This window comes from Macrobrachium nipponense, chromosome 26, assembly GCF_015104395.2.
Source record: "Macrobrachium nipponense isolate FS-2020 chromosome 26, ASM1510439v2, whole genome shotgun sequence".
Classification (NCBI taxonomy): domain Eukaryota; kingdom Metazoa; phylum Arthropoda; class Malacostraca; order Decapoda; family Palaemonidae; genus Macrobrachium; species Macrobrachium nipponense.
In genome coordinates, this window is record NC_087215.1 from 2,457,138 (window position 1) to 2,475,197 (window position 18,060).

Sequence of the window (18,060 nt, forward strand, 5' to 3'; positions counted from 1 at the left end):
TGTGTCGTGAGGTGGTTAAGAGCATTTTTCTTATCTCTCACAAACATCTTAAGACTGCATAATAATATCTCTAACAAACATTTTAAGACTACATAATATTCATTGCTTTAACATGTTTTTAGTAGTTAAATGATTTTCCAAATCCTTTACAGTAACTATATACTGTGTATGTCAGTTAGGAATACATGAATTTCCCTATCTAGCTACTCAATCTGACTGTATATTTGAAATACATACTGTGATTTTGAATGGTATTTTGAATTGTCTTAAGTTTAGAGCGCCTATGGTGAATATCAGACACGTGAAGCAATTTAACATTTGGCTGGAGAATGTGGGATTAACCATACCACTGAGCATGGGATTTCAAACTACAAGCTCTACTGAAACCCCATCCTGATTGACAATGTTCTAATACAGGCAGTCCCCGGGTTACGACGGTCTTGGCTTACAACGTTCCGAGGTTACGACGCTTTTCAATTATATTCATCAGACATTATTTCCAGGGTTACGACGCATGTTCCAGGGTTACGACGCCTACAACGCTTATCTGGCAGATGAAATATGACACCAAAAATGCAAAATAATCAATATTTGAAGTTTTTTTATGAAAAATGCCATAAGAATTAGTTTTCAATGCACCCAAAGCATTAAACGTAAGGTTTTCTTAGAATTTTTGACGATGTTCCGGCTTACGACGATTTTCGGCTTACGAAGCGTCTCAAGAACGGAACCCCCGTCGTAACCCGGGGACTGCCTGTATATCATACCGATATATTTTTATCTATTAATTTTTTCTTTTTAATAACAGAAATCTTTTCTTTCTATATTTCCCTTTACATTCTCTTACTTGCTAATGAGCACCATATTCTTTGGAAGCTTGAATTTCTAATCAGAGGCCCCTATGGGATTGTTCCATATGGCTAGAGTTCATCTTCTGAATATAATAATAATAATAATAATGTAACAATCACACAAAAATTTACTAATAATTTAATGAAATCCTAATTTGTAGGGTTTCTTACCAGGTTAAATAACTGAAAACAATATATTCTTTGTAAAACTGACCATACAAAGTTGGGCAATTTCTGTTGCAATGTATTTTTGCACACAGTGCAGAGTACTACTACAGACACCACACTACTTACGAACATTCAACTTACAAATGGGAATGCAAATTAAAATTGTGTTTAGAGTGCTCCCCTCTGCCACTCATAAGTTTAAAGTTTGTTCGGTGTGCCTATTCTATAAAATACAGTGCTGTATGTACCAAAGTGAATTGTTTTAGGATAAAGTAGGCATGCATGAAGAGTACAGTCCGGAATATAACTCGTTTGTAAGTAGAGTAGTGCCCGTGTTGCTAACGGCTTTGCTTACCTTTTGCCAAGATGTTATGTATGCCACATCGACGAGAGTTAAAGTATCACTGAGGGGATCTTCTGAAGTGCACGTCAGCACAGCCAACGGATGAGATGGACCGACGCCAAATTTTGCTCTTAACAGCCGCTTCAACTGAGCAATGCTGACTCCTGCTGGGCACTGGAGGTATCGCACATGGCTGCCGTCCTTCTGTGAACAGAGAAGTGCGTGACGTAACAGACAAGACTTGAAGAAGAGAAGGTAATAAAAGTAAGGAGCCATGCCCTGAATTCAAAAGACATCAGGTGTAGTATGCACTGAAAATGGCTTCCTCTGGGAGAAGTTTTAAGATTTCAAATTTTCTTGTTTAAATAAATCTACAGACCCCCAAGGCATAAGAAATTATGGTAATGATTTTACAATAAAAAATAAATGTTACGATGGGGGCAATCGCACAAACTGAGAAGAATGTGGGGCATGAGAAAATATTGGGGAAAAGTAGTATTATGTATACTTCTTTGTCCACTTGGTAATTCAGTACTGGACCTCGACACAAATCAAATTTCAAATGAGAAAATGCCAGAATACTACAGTTCCTCAACAGTACCTTAGAAAAACTGAACAGGACACCTCAATACAGAAGACAAGTAGTAATACCATCACCATATTTGTCTCCTAAATGGTTTCTATAGCCTTCCACAAGGAATAACTGGTACTATATATATATATATGAATTTGCATTAAGCTAATATACAACAACAAAACTTAATTCTCATCTACAAACCTCAAGATTTTCTAAACAATTGAAACCTTAACATCATGCTTGTTTATTCTCTGGAAACCAACTGTTACCAGATTATGGTAGCTCCCTTTTCTGGTCCCAAGTTCTATGTCATACAAACCTTCATTAGGAGATGAGGTGTTTTACTTTCATCCATTGACATCTTGGCACTAGGACAAGTGTGGGTGGGTGCAGACATTGAACGGAGATTAAAGTATTTTGGGTTGTATGAGGAAGATGCTGGGTGGAGGGCCACAGACACTGGATCATCGGGTAGTATGTACCACCGACCCAGGTCCTTTCCTCCATCTTCTGGTGTGAGAGGATCTGCTTCAGGATGGCTTGCATAAAAGTCTCTTCGTCTACACATCTCATCTGTAACCAAAAAAAATGACAACACACTTTATAAAAAAATAATTTCACCTAAATCAAATGGACAGATAAATACGCTACTACTTACTAGTCTCTTAAGTAATCCTATGACAAATCAAATCTCTTGACTCTTGAGGGAAAAAGACATGAATCACAAAATTTTTATTACAGACACCACCCTACTCATGAGCAAGTTACGTTCGTACAGTGCCGTACATTTTTGCATCTTAAAACACATATAAGGGTGGGCAAAGTGGAGCCCTCTGAACACAATTTCAATTTGCAATTCCGTTTGTTTGTATCTCTGGATGTTTGTAAGTTAAATGTTCGTAAGTAGGGTAGTGCCTGTATAGGCATCTGTTTCTATAATTGAGTTTTTACAACATAAACAATATCCAAATAACCCGTCAATCATACGCCCACATCTGCATTCCTGAATGTCTCCAGTTATACACCATCTTTTGCCTTCCAGTCTTCATATCAGTTGAAAAGTTTGAAGCTTGAAGATGTATGCTGAGGTTGTCATAAAAGCTGAGGATCTGTAACTGCTAGAGAAGTTTCCTCCAGGGTGGCAGGCTCCTGGGGTTGTCTGTCTGAGCTACTCCTGCAACAAAGTTGAATGCTGAACATATCTTTTGTTCAGCTGGTACTTCTTCAATGACAGATGGATCAGGACATGAGAGTATGCCCCCTGGAGGTTCAAGATGATCAAAGTCCCTTCCTGATGGGTTGCTGGCACCAAACTCTATCTCCATCTTAAAGGGGGTCAGTTGCAAATACTCGTTTGCTAGGCTGACTGAACCAAAGAGGCCTAGAGACCCATAATACAACTCGCCAATCACCTACCTCTAGACCACTTGCCTAATTATCAGTGGCCTAGAAACTCACAGGGTCTCTATTGTATGTCCATAGTCCAGTGGCTGAGATGTATGACGGGGGAACTTATCTCCACTAACAGGAGTTGGTAAGCAATTTCAATGACATCCGAGAACAATGACTGCTTGTATCTTCTCCCAAAATCTCCTATATTTCTGGAGATTAGCCTTCATTGTCTGAGGGCAGACAGAAAACTTGCAAACTCATTCCACCTCTCACAATAGATTTGGTTGAAGACAATTGTCCTTTACTTGGCCTAAAAGGGGGACCAATGCTTCTTCATCTGCCATGTAATGGGGGGATGAGTAGGGTCATCTAGGTGTTGCAAGGTGCGATGCCTTAGTTCTGTGACAATGAAGAGGTGGTTCTTCCTGCTTGCAGTAGAGAGCGAACTGGAGGAGAATAATAGTCCGCCTGCTTTACCAATGCCACTCTACCTACTGTAAATGTCAATTCTCCTAAAGTGCCTTCAACAGCATCTTTGATATCCAGAGAGGACTACAGATCAGACAGGTTCTTTGTTGTTGTGTCCTGCTTCTTCACGTAGTTAACTAGAGGTACACCACCATTTGAATGGACTCAATGTCCTGGCCAGCAAATGCCCCATCCTCCTGGCTTTCATCCTTCTCCAGAAAGGAATGCGCAGAGAATCCAGTCATACTTGTCTTTTCAGAGAAGGCTACAAGGATCAGGAGGAAGAACACTGAACCCTTCTTTGCAATGTCCTCCATAGACAGAAAGGTGGCATACCTCGAAAGAGAATCTTTAAACTTTGTACAGTGTCTATGGTTCTATGGTTGAAAGCGCAAAAATAATTATGATAGTATAGTATATGTATGGCTAAAAATAATTGATACGTATATGGATAAAAGGAGAGAAATATGTACTTATAATGTATGGCTAAAAGCATTGAAAACAATAGTGGTATATGGCTAAAAGCATTGACAACAATTGTGGTATATGGCTAAAAGCATTGACAACAATTGTGGTATATGGCTAAAAGCATTGAAAACAATTGTGGTATATGGCTAAGAGCCTGAAAATTTTTGTGATATATGGATGGCTAAAAGCATGAAACTAATTATGATCCACGACTAAAAAATATGGCTACAATCACAAAAATTGCTGTAATGTATGGCTAAAGGCATGAAAATAGTGACACAGTACAGCTAAATCTACATACATAAACATAGTTATCACTGAAACTTGCCGTCATACAATAACACACAAATTAGAACTTACTCTGATATAATCCAGGTACAAGCTTATAAACTATATCTTGCAAGGTCTTGTCAGGTCTGATACTGAGTAACGGCTTGGTCTTATGAACCTGGACATCGCAGATGGGACAGAACTTGCTTGATTCCAAGTATCGTACTATGCAGGTTTTACAAACTGAAAATATGACATGAAAGAGTTCTTGAGACTGACTATCACTATCTAAAAAGTTATTACATTACTGGATTGGAAAGGAATGAAATATAAAATTCAGGCCCAAGGCCAAGTGCTAAGATATACTATGTCATTCAAAACTGAAAGGGAAATTGAGAGTAGAGAGGTTTGAAATGTCTAACTAACATGAGGAAAACCTTACAGCCGCAGTTGTTAGGAGAGGGTGGAAAGCAAGGTGGAAGATAAGAGAATATGAAAAGAGGTACAGTAATAGGAATGAAAGGGGTTGTAGCTAGGGGCCAAAGGAAGGCTGCAAAGAACCTTTACAATGCCTACAGTGCACTTTACCAACAGCCCCCTTACACACGGGAAGTACGATAGTGAATAAAAATGGAGCTGAAAATGAACAAGTAATTCACAAATAGCCTCTTACGCGAGAATTAAAAGTAGCTACTACTTATATTTTGACAAATTGTACTTCCATGCATTGTTTTAAATATTCAGACCTTGACTTATTTTTGAAGGTTCAAATACATTATATTAAAACAGTAAGATACCTTTTTGACAATGTGTAAAATGTTTTGCTCTAAAATATTTAGACCCTGACCTATTTTTCAAGGATTAAATACATCCTAAGTAACAGTAAGCTAACTCTTTACATTGTGTCAGATATACTATTTTAGATATTCCAACCTTGACTTATTTTTTAAGGTTCAAATAAATCATAAAAATGGTAAGATACATGTTTCCATTGTGTCAAATGTACTGTTTTAGATATTCAGAACTCGACTTAATTATCCAAGGTTCAAATACATGATGACATGTTGATACTTTTCATACATATATACAATGTCAAATGCATTTTAAATATTTACACCTTGACCTAATTTTATTAGTTCAAATACATCCTAAATAACAGTAAGATACCCTTTTGACATTGCATTAAATGTACTCTTTTAGATATTCAGACACTGACCTAATTTTCAAGTTAAAATAAATCACAGAATAACTTCAGATACTGAGATACCCTAAACGTAAAACCACCTGCCACACTTACAAGAATGGAGGCACTCAACGATGGTGGTGGCATCCACGTAATATCCTCCGCACAGAATGCACAGGAGGTTTGGGTGGAGCTCCGTAACTCGGAGCCGATGCAGCCCACTCATCCTGCAACCTGAAACGCCAAGAAGTAGCAAATGGAGTGACATCTAAAAAAAATCATGAATTCAAGTTTAAAACTTCTAAAATTGAGGAATTACAGTTTTAAAACATCTAACAATTGTGAAAGTTTCAAATGTCTAAAAATGGTTTGGTTAAGCTACCAAAGAATAATAATTGTGAAAATCATAATTAATATATATTGTAATGAATAATATAACATGCAAATTTTTTTATTTACAGTAACTTTTAACTTTCTAGTTAAGGTATCAATTTAGTTTGATAAAAAAAAGTAATGGCATGACAGCTGCTCTATAACAGAAATTTATCATAGCAAGGGCGCTTATCAATACTTTTGTACCTATACTATGCGTAAATGGCAGTTTATTAATATAATTTCATCTATCTCGTATACAACGTATTTTAAACAATTCTCGACATCCCTCAGTAACGTACATCAGACGTGAGCAGAGAGCCAGCTGATTCCCCCAATGATAATGCACCACAAGGCATAGTTAGATGATCTGTTGAATTTTTGGTAGTAGTATATGCATTTGGGCTCCCTTAACTGGTACAACTACCATAGACAAAATAGCCTCTACGATAAAATTTACCAACCCTAACCTAGCCAAGAGTTGCCAGACCCCATGTGACTAACAGCCTATCAGACCAAGAAAATACTCAATCGACCAGAGGTTCCAAACAGCATTAAAAAAAAAAAAATAAAAGGCATGCAGATAATGTCAACATAAAATTCATGTCAAAATCAATTGTGAGGTACAGTTACAGAAAAAAAAATTGCCCTTTAGTATGAATATAAATTAGGCCCTCAACAGCTAATTAATTTGTTACTAAACGATGTAACTATAATATACAATATTAATTAGCCTATAAAATACAAAATGTCTCCCTAACTTAGCTAACCAGAACACGAAAATGTTTAATATTTCCTAAATAAGGTACTATTACATTTGTTTGGCTAACCTCAATAACCAATGTTATGGCTTAGCATATCCATAATTAGTACATGTTACTGTTGTACAGTTAACCAACCCAATCCTGGACTCATGATTCTGGGACTTGCCGATTCGTGGATTTTTTATGGACCGTATATAGGTACCCATTATTCACGGAAACTAGTCTGTTCGTGGTATTTATCACTGAATAATATTCACAATTTACTGTATTTTCATATCATTTTCGTGATTAAATGCACTTTTTGTCATAAAACTTTAAAATACTCAGGTATAAGCATTTTTAGAGGGTTTTCTGTGTTTCAACTATCAAAATAGGCAGCTCTAAGCATTTTTTGATGGTTTCAAGTATTCATAGATTTTAGCTATTTGCAGGGGGGAGCTGATACCCATCCCCACAATTATGGGGGGGGGTCTACTGTATTGTTATATATCTTGTCAATCTGAATAACTTTTCATCTACTCCACAAATTAAAAGTTATAAATTATAATTAGCATTTGTCTGTGGTTCAGTGTTCTGACTAGTGTGTGTGTGGCTGTGTATGTAGGTATGACGAAAATTTGACCACAACGAATTTCAGTAATTGCTTCAATTTCTAAGAAAGCCATATTCACGTGGGTAAATCCTGACCTAACCTTGCATAAGACGCCACTTCTGTACCCGACCACAGGCCTTTAAACATGTTTCTGGTTGAAATGTCAAATATGGCAAACTTCAAGAAGCAAAAGTTATAATTTCTGCATGAAAATTTCCAATAGAAGCTGATAATATCATAGTAACTATTCATTTTGAATAGAATTGCTATAAAAGTAGTTTAATCTGATGAGATAAATAGAAATGACAGTGAAGAAAGCATATGCAATTATGGACACTTGTTAAAATAACAAATTTAACTTGAAACTTGCATGTAACAGTCTAATATGACAAGAAAGTAGCATATGTATTACATTTTGAGCTAGTCTGTTCAGCCTAACCTAAAATGACCAAACCTTGCCTAATGTTGGGCTTCAAATGCATTTGTAAAGACTAATCTTTAACTTTGTCAGAGAATATTAGCATGAGAGTTCAGTAAAATTTCATGTATATATAGGTTTTTCAGCAATCTAGGCTATGCGTATCCCACTACTCTTGATAAATCAATCCGTTGAATGTATATTGTAATATAATCAATATGGAATTTTTATTCTAAAATTAATATTAATAATACTTACCTGTATAATTTATCTAGCCCTAAATCCCCAAAAACCGCACCAAAATTTACCACATTGGCAACCCTGTTACCTCCTATTCTGTCCGCCAGTTGGCAACACTGTCGTTGACAGATACGAAAACCTTCCCTCAAATCAGTTGTGATAGGCAGATCGTGGGGTAGGATGGGTGGGACTAGATAAATTATACAGGTAAGTATTATTAATATTAATTTTAGAATAAAAATTCCATATTAATAAACATTACCTTAATATAATTTATCTAGCCCGATTAACCACATTGAAAAGGAGGAGGGAATCTGAATACAATTTCCCCTTCGGACAGAATAGGAGAAAACAAACAAAGAAATATATATCATAGGCAGTCAAAACTCAACCCAAGGTCAAAGATACTAACAACTCAAAGTCTCCTACCATAATGCCACCAACTGCGGTAGCACAGGACAAGGAGTAAGTGCATAGTCAGTCCGTCTGTACTAAAGTCAGGTGACCGACCAGGTGACCAGTCAGACGAATTGCGGACAGCAAGGCTGCACCCTGAAGACTATCAAGCACTATTCTTTCCCTAAAGGATGAGTGTCTGGACTGTCTGGGCGATTCAAAGCTAAGCAAACCTTGGGGGTGTATCACCGCAACCCGAAGTCGCCAGCAACGAATCGGCTCATGAGCAACTCCTAACTCGAGCTTTCTGGTGCCAAGAGAAAGGAGCGCGGAGCAAAACGCGATTCAGTCCCGAAGGACGAATGCCTGACAGTCCAACCTGGTCTCATGTTACACGATCATCGTCGGGTGTATCAACGCAACCGACTTCGTCAACAAGAAACTCAGGGCTATAAAATCTAAATGTCGCCTGATCTCACACGAGTGTCTGACTCCGAGAAGACAGGTGAGACAAAAAGTAGATGGTGAGCGAGTCACCAGATGACAGCAGACGATCCATCGACTAATTCCCTGTCCAGGACAGTGGAAAGAAGCAGGAGTCGTCAGGACAAGCGAACCAGTGGCTAGTCCTAGGTCAGCATCGACTCTGGGAGAAGCGTAGTCGCCAGTGCCGACAACCCAGTGGCTGGAACCATTTCACACTGAAAATGGAAGCAGCATGAGTTGCCAAGCAGTCAGTCCTTGTCATCAAAAACACCTAAATACCAAACTGCCTAATTCCCATTATAACTACGTCAAAAACTGCCAATGGGTTTTATAATACAAAAACAAAAAATATATACAACAAACAAAATTAATGAATAATATACATAGGTAGCAACCAAACGTAAAACAGGAAGACTACCTAATTCTCCTGTCTGACGACCTGTCCTGCCATCACCAACGGGCCCAACCCAAAGAAAAACGAAGGTCGCCTAGAACTAGAGAAATATCCCTCAAGTAAAAAGAGGCAAAAACAGAATTAGAACGCCAAGTCGCCGCCTCAAGCACCTTGGCGACTGAGACGTTCATAAAAGCTACTGATGTAGCAACTGCTCTAATACTGTGTGCTCTCGGCGTCTGGTCTTCCCCAGCAGCCGAACCACCAGTTTTAACGATCAGATCTCTGAGAAAAAAGGATACACCATTCTTTGAAATAGGTCTCTTGACATTTCGGGGTGAAACAAACAGATGACGGGGACGACCCTGAATGTCCTTCGTGCGGTGTAAATAACATGAGAGCGCCCTAACAGGGCAAAGAACTAATTCCTCATTTAAATTACCAACAAAGTCGACCAGCGACTTCAGTACGAAAGACCTGGGAATGGGATTATCAGACGATTCAGTCTTTGCGACAAATTCAGGAAGGTATGACAAAATCATGTCTTGTCCAGATCTGGCAACCAGAAAAGAGAGTGCTTGCAGTTCACCCACCCTCTTGGCTGTAGCCAGTGAGAGAAGGAAGAGTGTCTTAGAAGAGAGGTCCCTAAATTTGGCAGAATTCAGAGGCTCAAACGGAGGGAACCTTAAGGCTTGAAGGACTTTGTTAACGTCCCATGTCGGAGGCGAACACTGCGGCCTGGGTCGAGATAGGGAAAAAGATCGAAGTAAATCTCTAATGACATAAGATGAAGAGATCTCAGGGAGACTTGCCTTAAAACATAGGAAAGCATAGACCTATAACCCTTAATGCACGAAGGTGACAGGGCCCTGTCATGATGTAAATGAACTAAAAACTCCGCTACTTTCGGTAAGGAAGGTCTAGAAATTGAATGTCCTTGAGACTTACACCAACGTCTGTAAACCGACCATTTAGCCTGATAATTTACTCTGGTTGATTGCCGCCTGGCAAGAGCCAACTGTCGCGCCACTCTGGAGGAGAACCCTTCATGCTTGGAGAACCTCCTGACAGTCTCCAGGCATGAAGATGAAGCATGTGGAGCCTCTGATGGAACCGATGAAAATGGGGTTGTTTGAGAAGATCTGGTCTCTCTGGCAGGCGAATGGGGGGTTCCACCAGTGCTTCCAGAAGGTCGGGAAACCACTCCTTCTGTGGCCAGAAGGGGCGATCAAGGTGAGATCCAGACGCTTGGTTGCCCTCACTTTGTTGAGGACTGACCTCACCAGAGAGAACGGAGGAAAAGCATAGGCTTGAAGTCCCTCCCAGTCCTGCAAAAGAGAGTCTGTCCTGGCACTCTGAGGAGTCTGGTAAGGGGCGAAGAATATCTGGCACCGAAAATTCAGTGGGGTTGCAACAGATCGACGTGACAGGCCATTTGTTCCTGAGGCTGTCGAAGACTTCCTGGCAGAGTGTCCACTCCGACCCTTGAACTTCGTTCGGTCTCGACAAGGCGTCTGCTAAGACGTTGTGATGGCCCAGGATAAACTGAGGGACCAACGTAATCCCCCTTTCCCCTGCCCCTCTGCCCAACACAGGATTGATCGGGCTTCTTGAGTGAGAAGATCCGACTGTGTGCCGCCTTGGTTTCTCAAGTACGAGACTGCTGTGGTGTTGTCGACAAAGATCGCGACAACCGACTCCAACAGTTTGTTTCCCTGAAATGAAAGAAGGCCTAGGTACACTGCCCTCAGTTCCCTCCAATTTATTGACATGCTCCTCTCCTCCTCTAACCAAAGGCCCGAAGCGGCTTCGGAGCCCAGGTGTGCGCCCCAACCTTGGTCCGAGGCGTCTGACCATAACATTAGGTCACCGAAAGAAGAGATGTCCCTGACTTGAGGCGGTGAACTTGCATCCACCAACGGAGATCCTTCCGACATTGTGGAGAAGAGGCGACTATCGTGTCCTCGGACACGAAATCCCATGACTGGCGAAGTGTCGACTGAAGGGACCTCATTCTGAGACGACCTCCGGGAACCAGTTGGATGAGGGATGACAAATGGCCCAGGAGAGACCTCCAAAGAGAAACTGGCTGCGTTACGGAGGACAAAAATTCTTCGATCAGACTCAGAAGCTTGTCTATACGTTTCTGAGCGGGAGAAGCCCTCAAAATCTGGGAATTCAAAACAATCCCCAGATAAGTCATGATCTGGCAAGGGATTAGATTGGACTTGTCGAAGTTGACACGAATGCCCAACTCGACACAAAGAGACAGAACTATCTCCCTCGACCGGAGACATTTCTCTAGAGATTCGGCCTGGACTAGCCAATCGTCCAGATACCGAAGCATCCTTACGTTTAACTAATGCAGAATAGCTGAAACAGGAGCCATCACCCGAGAAAAGACCTGTGGAGGTCTTGAACTGGAAAACTCCCGAGTCCGTGAAAAACCAAAGGTAAGGTCTGCTTCTTGGATGGATGGGGATTTGCAGATAAGCATCCTGCAGATCGATGGAAATCATCCAGTCCCCCCTCCTGACGGATGAAAGAACAGTCTGGACCGTCCCTCCATCCTGAACTTGGACTTTAGAATGAACTTGTTCAAAACCGAAAGATCTATGATGGGGGCGCCAGGCACCCGAGGCCTTTAGAACTACAAACATCCGAGAGTAAAACCCGGGAGAAGGAGGAGCTCGCTCTATGGCATCCTTCTCCAAGAGGGCCGAAAGCTCCTTCTCCAAGGCTTGACCCCTGATTGAGTGAGGGGAATAACTGCTGAACTCGAGAGGACGATTGGAAAGTGGAGGTCTGGAAACAAAAGGGATCTCGTAACCTTCCTTCAGGACCTCCACCACCCAAGCATCCACCGCTCTCCCTGCCAAACGACCAATGGCGGAGAGACAAGCTCCTACTGCGGTCTCCAGGCGAGGTGATGACTCCTACTTCCGAAAATTCTTACGCAGAGACAAGGAAGAAGAAGAAGAAGAAGAAGAAGGTCCTCCTGGAGGTTGAGCTCTTTCTCTGCCCTTGGAGCCACGCCAAGAACCTCTCCCGCGTTTCAAAGGGTGAGCACCAGAGGATGAAGAAGAGGCACCAGCAACCTGAGATGTACTCTGGAAAAAAGAGCCAGAAGGAGGTTGTTGGGCTGGAGCAGAAGGTACAGATCTGGTCCTAAACTTACGCTTACTCCTTGAAGGAACGGGAGGAAGACCAGAGGAAAAAGCTCTTGATAAGGCCCAGTGAGCTTGGGAAGAGGCATCACCTTGATGTTCCTTCAAAACCTCAGAAAGCACAGAAATATCGAAAAGGAAATCGCAAAAGGAGAAGAGGACAACAGACGGGTTCTCTGAATCTCCGATACAGAGGAGGGTAACTGCGACAAATACAGGTTACGCCTTAGAGAAACAAGAAAGGCCTGCATTGAAGCAGCAAGCTCGTTCTGATGTACAGAAGCGATTGAAATGGATGAGCAGAATTTCTCAAAAAGAGGAGCATCAGGAGGAACAAACCCGGAGTCCTTGATATACATTAAAAGCCCTCCGAGGACCCACATATTGAAGGATTGAGCTTCTTGTAAGGAGCTCATAACAGCCTCCATGGCAATAAAATCTTCAATTGAGACAGAGACCGAAGCCTTAGAAGGCAAGGGTTGACTTGAAAGTCGGACAAAATCAGGATTTGGCTTGGGGGGTCGAGAGAATGAAGAATCATCCGCCACCTGGTAAACTCCTCTCCGGTGTCGTAGAAGAGAAGAGAGCTTCCTCTTCCCTTCCCCGATCACCTTCGAAAGTTTAGCGGCAACGTCCGCCCTCACTCTCGCGAACCTCTGGGCAAAGGGAAAACGTAAAAATTCCCGTGACCGGGAAGGACCGTCAAGAAAAATCCCTTCTGTAATACAACGAGGCGGAGGCTGCTTCTGCTCTTTAGGCCTCGCTTGAGGAAGAAAACTCAAAATTAAATCAAAAAGTTTCTTGAATTCTACATCATGACATCCATTCGAGGAAACATCAATATCACACGAATCCGCGTCATCATCATCATCATCGTCAGATCCTAACTTAGAAACTTCCTCTGAAGTAAAATCCTGACGACTAGCTATCTTAGGTCTGACACTAATATCCCTTCCCCCCTTCTCCTAAATAAAGCGCCCTTTGGCACTGTTACGGGACTAACAGGGGACACGTTGGGTAAAGATTCGTTAGGCACCTGCCCGGACCGGATCCCCCCTAGGCCTTCGCCACGACGGGGTTCACAAGCCGGGGTATCTGTCGCACCGTTACCCATGGTGCTGTCGACAGGTACCTGACGAGGAGCTGAAAATGAATCTAAAAGTGTGTTAGACATTCTAGTAAAGGCTTCTTGAAAATTCTCTGACAGATTGTTAAACTTAGCAGAAATATCTCTATCTAGACTAAGCTGTAATTTCTTAAAATTCTGTTTCCAGGTAGTTTCCATTGCCAAAATCTTCGAATCTACATCAGAAATAACTTCACTAATTACCGGTTGTACAGGGGGCAAAGCATCAATTAATTCGGAATCGGAGTCGTACGATACCGAAACCGAAGAGCCAGAATCATGAGCGCCCAAGTCAAAGAATTCGTTAGATACAGTTTTAGCAATCGATTTCTTTTTCTCCTTAACCGATCTTTTACGCTGCAAGATTGTTTGGCGTTTCATATAAGCAGTCATATCCTCGTCAGACCAGGGCTTACATACGTCACAACGAGAAGTCAAGTCACAAACCTGTCCACGACAAGAGCTACAAATGTCATGGGGTTCATACTCCCTGCTACTCATCCTTGTCCCACAAACCGGGCAGTTCCTGATGTTGCTGGCAGAAGGAAGCATCGTAATTTCTTGGTAATCCATTGTAGAATTGGACAGGTCAGTAGTTCCGGGTCGCGCAAAAGTTCGTAATTTAAGATAAGAACCACAACAGAAATCAAAGTTAATTCACTATTTCGTGATGTAATGCGTGAGTGGTAATTCATATAAAGTCTCATTTAACAAATAATGAAAGCTTTAAAGGCACAAAAATGTTTTAAGGAAATTTATAAAGAGCGGCCGTGATGTAAACAACACGGGCGCTCGTTAACAACTGATTTGAGGGAAGGTTTTCGTATCTGTCAACGACAGTGTTGCCAACTGGCGGACAGAATAGGAGGTAACAGGGTTGCCAATGTGGTAAATTTTGGTGCGGTTTTTGGGGATTTAGGGCTAGATAAATTATATTAAGGTAATGTTTATTAATACTAATATAAACAAGATTTTAGTTTCCAATACAGTAATACTGGAACTTAACACTTTATGTATACACTTGTAAGCTATATTATAATTATTTGTGGCTATACTGCACTGACATTTAATTGTTGCATTTTAAATAAACCCCTGAAACTGAATGTTTCAGGGGTTTATTTAAAGTAGGACTTTGTCGCCTATCAGAAAGCAAGACACCCCAAGTTTCTGCCAAGTTGAGGTGCCACTGTAATGATGATTCAGGTTTCCCCCCAATGTTTTGTCAACATATTTCAACAGTCAACTTTAACCTAGGCACACCATCGCCCGTGGACAGGCATTTAGTTTGGTTCATTGTAATGAAAAGCCTTATGATATATATCACTAATCTTAGTCTTGTTATAAACAAATCGTAAATGTTTCAAGATATTGTATAATATCATAATCTCTTTTCCTGTATACTTAGTGCCAATAAAGTATTGATTATCCACTGGCTTTGTTTTTCACTCAAAGCTTATAACCACAGTTCACATTCATTCACTTTTGAATTGTCAAGACCAATTTACATAACCAATATTCCAAACTAAAACCTTATATGCAAGATTACAAGAAGCCAAATCACCGACGAGTATGACAAAATGAGTGTTGGGGAGTTATGCATAACACACCTGGCTACCAAAGTCTAAACCAGCTGTCAAATGTAGGTCATGATATTTCAGTCTGAAACACAAAACAAGTGTTTAGGAGTGTTGACAGCCCTGGTTAACCTAGTCTAAATCAGCTGTCATGGGTAGGTCATACTTTAAACAAGTCAAACAGTAACATAAATATGATTACTATTTTATGATAATTAACATGCAAATGTAAGCACGCTAGCCTCCAGCAATTCTAGGCTAGCCTAAGCCTACATAAATACAAGCCCTAGCCTACTTGGCTGCCAGGGTTACCATACTAAGACTGACACAGGCTAGGAGAAAGTGACCTAGTTTCAAGTTTAGGGGCTACGGTAGCCACAGGCTACCATGCTGGCCAGGATAGTTGATAACCTGGCCATCAGGCTATATAAGAGTTACTAGTCTAACCTGCAGATTACCCTAGTTACTAGCCTAGCCTTCAAGGCTATAGTGGTTACTAGACTAACCTTCAAGGCTATGCTAGTTACTAGCCTAACCTTCCAAGCTGATGTTTGCCAGTTTTTGTTTTAATTTGTCATCCAAAATTCAAAGGCCATTTACATTGATTAAATAAATAAGACATGCTTTAATAAGAAAATTTTGGCATGTAAACAATTCATTAGATTAATGTGGCAACTATTCAATTAATCCAATTGGAAACGTATTTATCTAAATATCCAGGGGTGTGTATTTAATTACGTCAATAGGAGTGCATATAATTAAATAAATAGGACATTTCTTTAATTAAATAAGTATAACATGTAACTATATAGGTAAGCCATGTATTTAATTAAGTAGGCATGTAATTAATTAAATGGGGCATGTATTAAGTAAATAAGGTTATAAAATTAAATAAAATATAGGATATGTAAGTAATTACTATACAGGGTATTTAGTTAACTATGTAAATATGGAGTTTACTTGAAAATAGGGCATGTAATTACTATTATCAATGATTGACAGGGAGAGATGTTGTAATTGGCATCATTTAGCCTAGTAGGTAACATAGCCTATGTATAGGTAATCACCAACATTGAGTACCTGGCAACAAGTCTTCCCCCAACAATACCTAGATTGTTTCTCCAACACAACAAAGGTAAACACCACCATTTCCCCTCCTAAATAACGAATGCACATGAACAACATTTCAAGGCCGTATCACAAATAGAGCTTTCGAACGACACCACTTTCATTTTCATTATACTAATTGTCAGGTCGGGTGTCAGGTCGGGTGTTAGCCTACTTAGCGTGTCATGTCGGGTGTCACTTCGAGTGTCAGGTCGGGTGTCACGTCGGGTGTCAAGTCGAGTGTCAGGTCGGGTGTCAAGTTCACGAGACGTCAGTCAGTCAGTCGGGTCACGGGGCTCGGGGAGGTCACACTACTTGTGCCACGACACAGGAGAGGAGGGAAAAATCCCCAACGACGACGACGACGGAGGCGCCCACGTCGCAGGGGGTTGGGTAAGGGCGCGCGGGCGTGACGTGCCCTCCCGCCGGGGGGGCGAGGGGGCGGGCGTCAATGCAACGACGTGGTGGTGCATTCCATCAATACGCATTTGCAACAACGAACATGGCTGAATGCATCCTGGGGACTCCTTCTCCTTCTGGCCCGAAACGACTTATTCGCCCTTCGGCCCGCTGTCATGCCGCCCTTGGGGGTGACCCCGGGCCGGCGGGGCGCCCGCTCACCTGTAGCATCTCCGGGTCACATAATGAAGGCGTTCGGAGGTCAGGGGGCGACCCAGGTGGCCGAAAAAAGTGGGGGATTGGTCAACAAGTGTCGCACTCCACCCCCGCCATGTTTGTTGCTCACCAACACTGGGGTGATCATCTTTGCAATGTCTCCACACCCAAAACAAATCATCTCGTTCTGGGCTGCTGTGGTGGCTGCGCATTTTTCGAAAGTGTCCTCCTCCTCCTCCTCTCCCTCCTTCGCTCATTACCTGCGTTTTTACCTGCGTTGCATCTTTCGAAATGCTCAATTGTTGATAGAAATGGGATTTCATTAACCTCTCACATGATTAAGCATGGAAAGCGTCGTCCCCTGTTTGCTAATTACCTGCGTTTTTACCTTCGTTGCGTCATTTAAATGGAGAATGTTCATGAATTATGATTCCAGTATCTTCCCACAAATACGTTAACGTGTTTACATACACCTTGCTTTGAAACTATTTAACAGCAAAAACTTATTTTCTGCTTTTGTTTCCCTTTATTATAGGTATCACTTGAAAGCAGAATATATAGAAATTGTGCGTTACATATTCTCAAAAATACGTTAACAACCTCTCTTTGAAAAGATTCCACATCAACAACTTGCTTCCAGGGAATTCTGGGATGATACATCAACTATAAAATTAACTCTATCCTATTTTAACCGATATTTTAAGCAAACTCTTGAGTCCGATTATATAATTATTAGTCACTGAATCAAAATACCTTCCACATCCTCAGATTAAGTCAATTGCTTCCTGTTTATGAGCGGCCAACGGAAATGCCTTCGTGTATAAGGTAATAAGAAATTGTTTGCACAGATATAGTAGGCAAGACTATACCCGCTTACACTTTCTAGACTGGCTGGTGTTGCGCATTACGAAGGCTTTCAAATAAACACACACACACACACACACACACACACACACACACACACATATATATTATATATATATATATATATATATATATATATATATATATATATATATATATATATATTGTTATTATAAGGATTGATCTGAATTTATAGAGAGAGAGAGAGAGAGAGAGAGAGAGAGA

At 40.9% G+C, this 18,060-nt stretch overlaps 2 protein-coding genes across 3 annotated transcripts in view; one reads left to right on the forward strand and one right to left on the reverse strand.

Annotated features, from left to right (window-relative positions):
• LOC135199966 (uncharacterized) overlaps positions 1-17,127 on the reverse strand; it is a 31,422-nt gene extending 14,295 nt beyond the window's left edge. The window contains exons 1-5 of the mRNA XM_064228094.1: positions 16,978-17,127; positions 5,835-5,954; positions 4,628-4,780; positions 2,259-2,512; positions 1,375-1,566 (exon numbers count right to left, since the gene is read on the reverse strand). Coding sequence (XP_064084164.1) covers positions 1,375-1,566; positions 2,259-2,512; positions 4,628-4,780; positions 5,835-5,946 — 711 coding nt within the window. The 5' untranslated portion in view covers positions 5,947-5,954; positions 16,978-17,127. The remainder of the gene's footprint in view (positions 1-1,374; positions 1,567-2,258; positions 2,513-4,627; positions 4,781-5,834; positions 5,955-16,977) is intronic.
• The window catches only part of LOC135199968 (uncharacterized), a 126,891-nt gene that overhangs the window by 17,049 nt on the left and 91,782 nt on the right, over positions 1-18,060 (forward strand). The gene's annotated exons all lie outside the window — the stretch shown is intronic.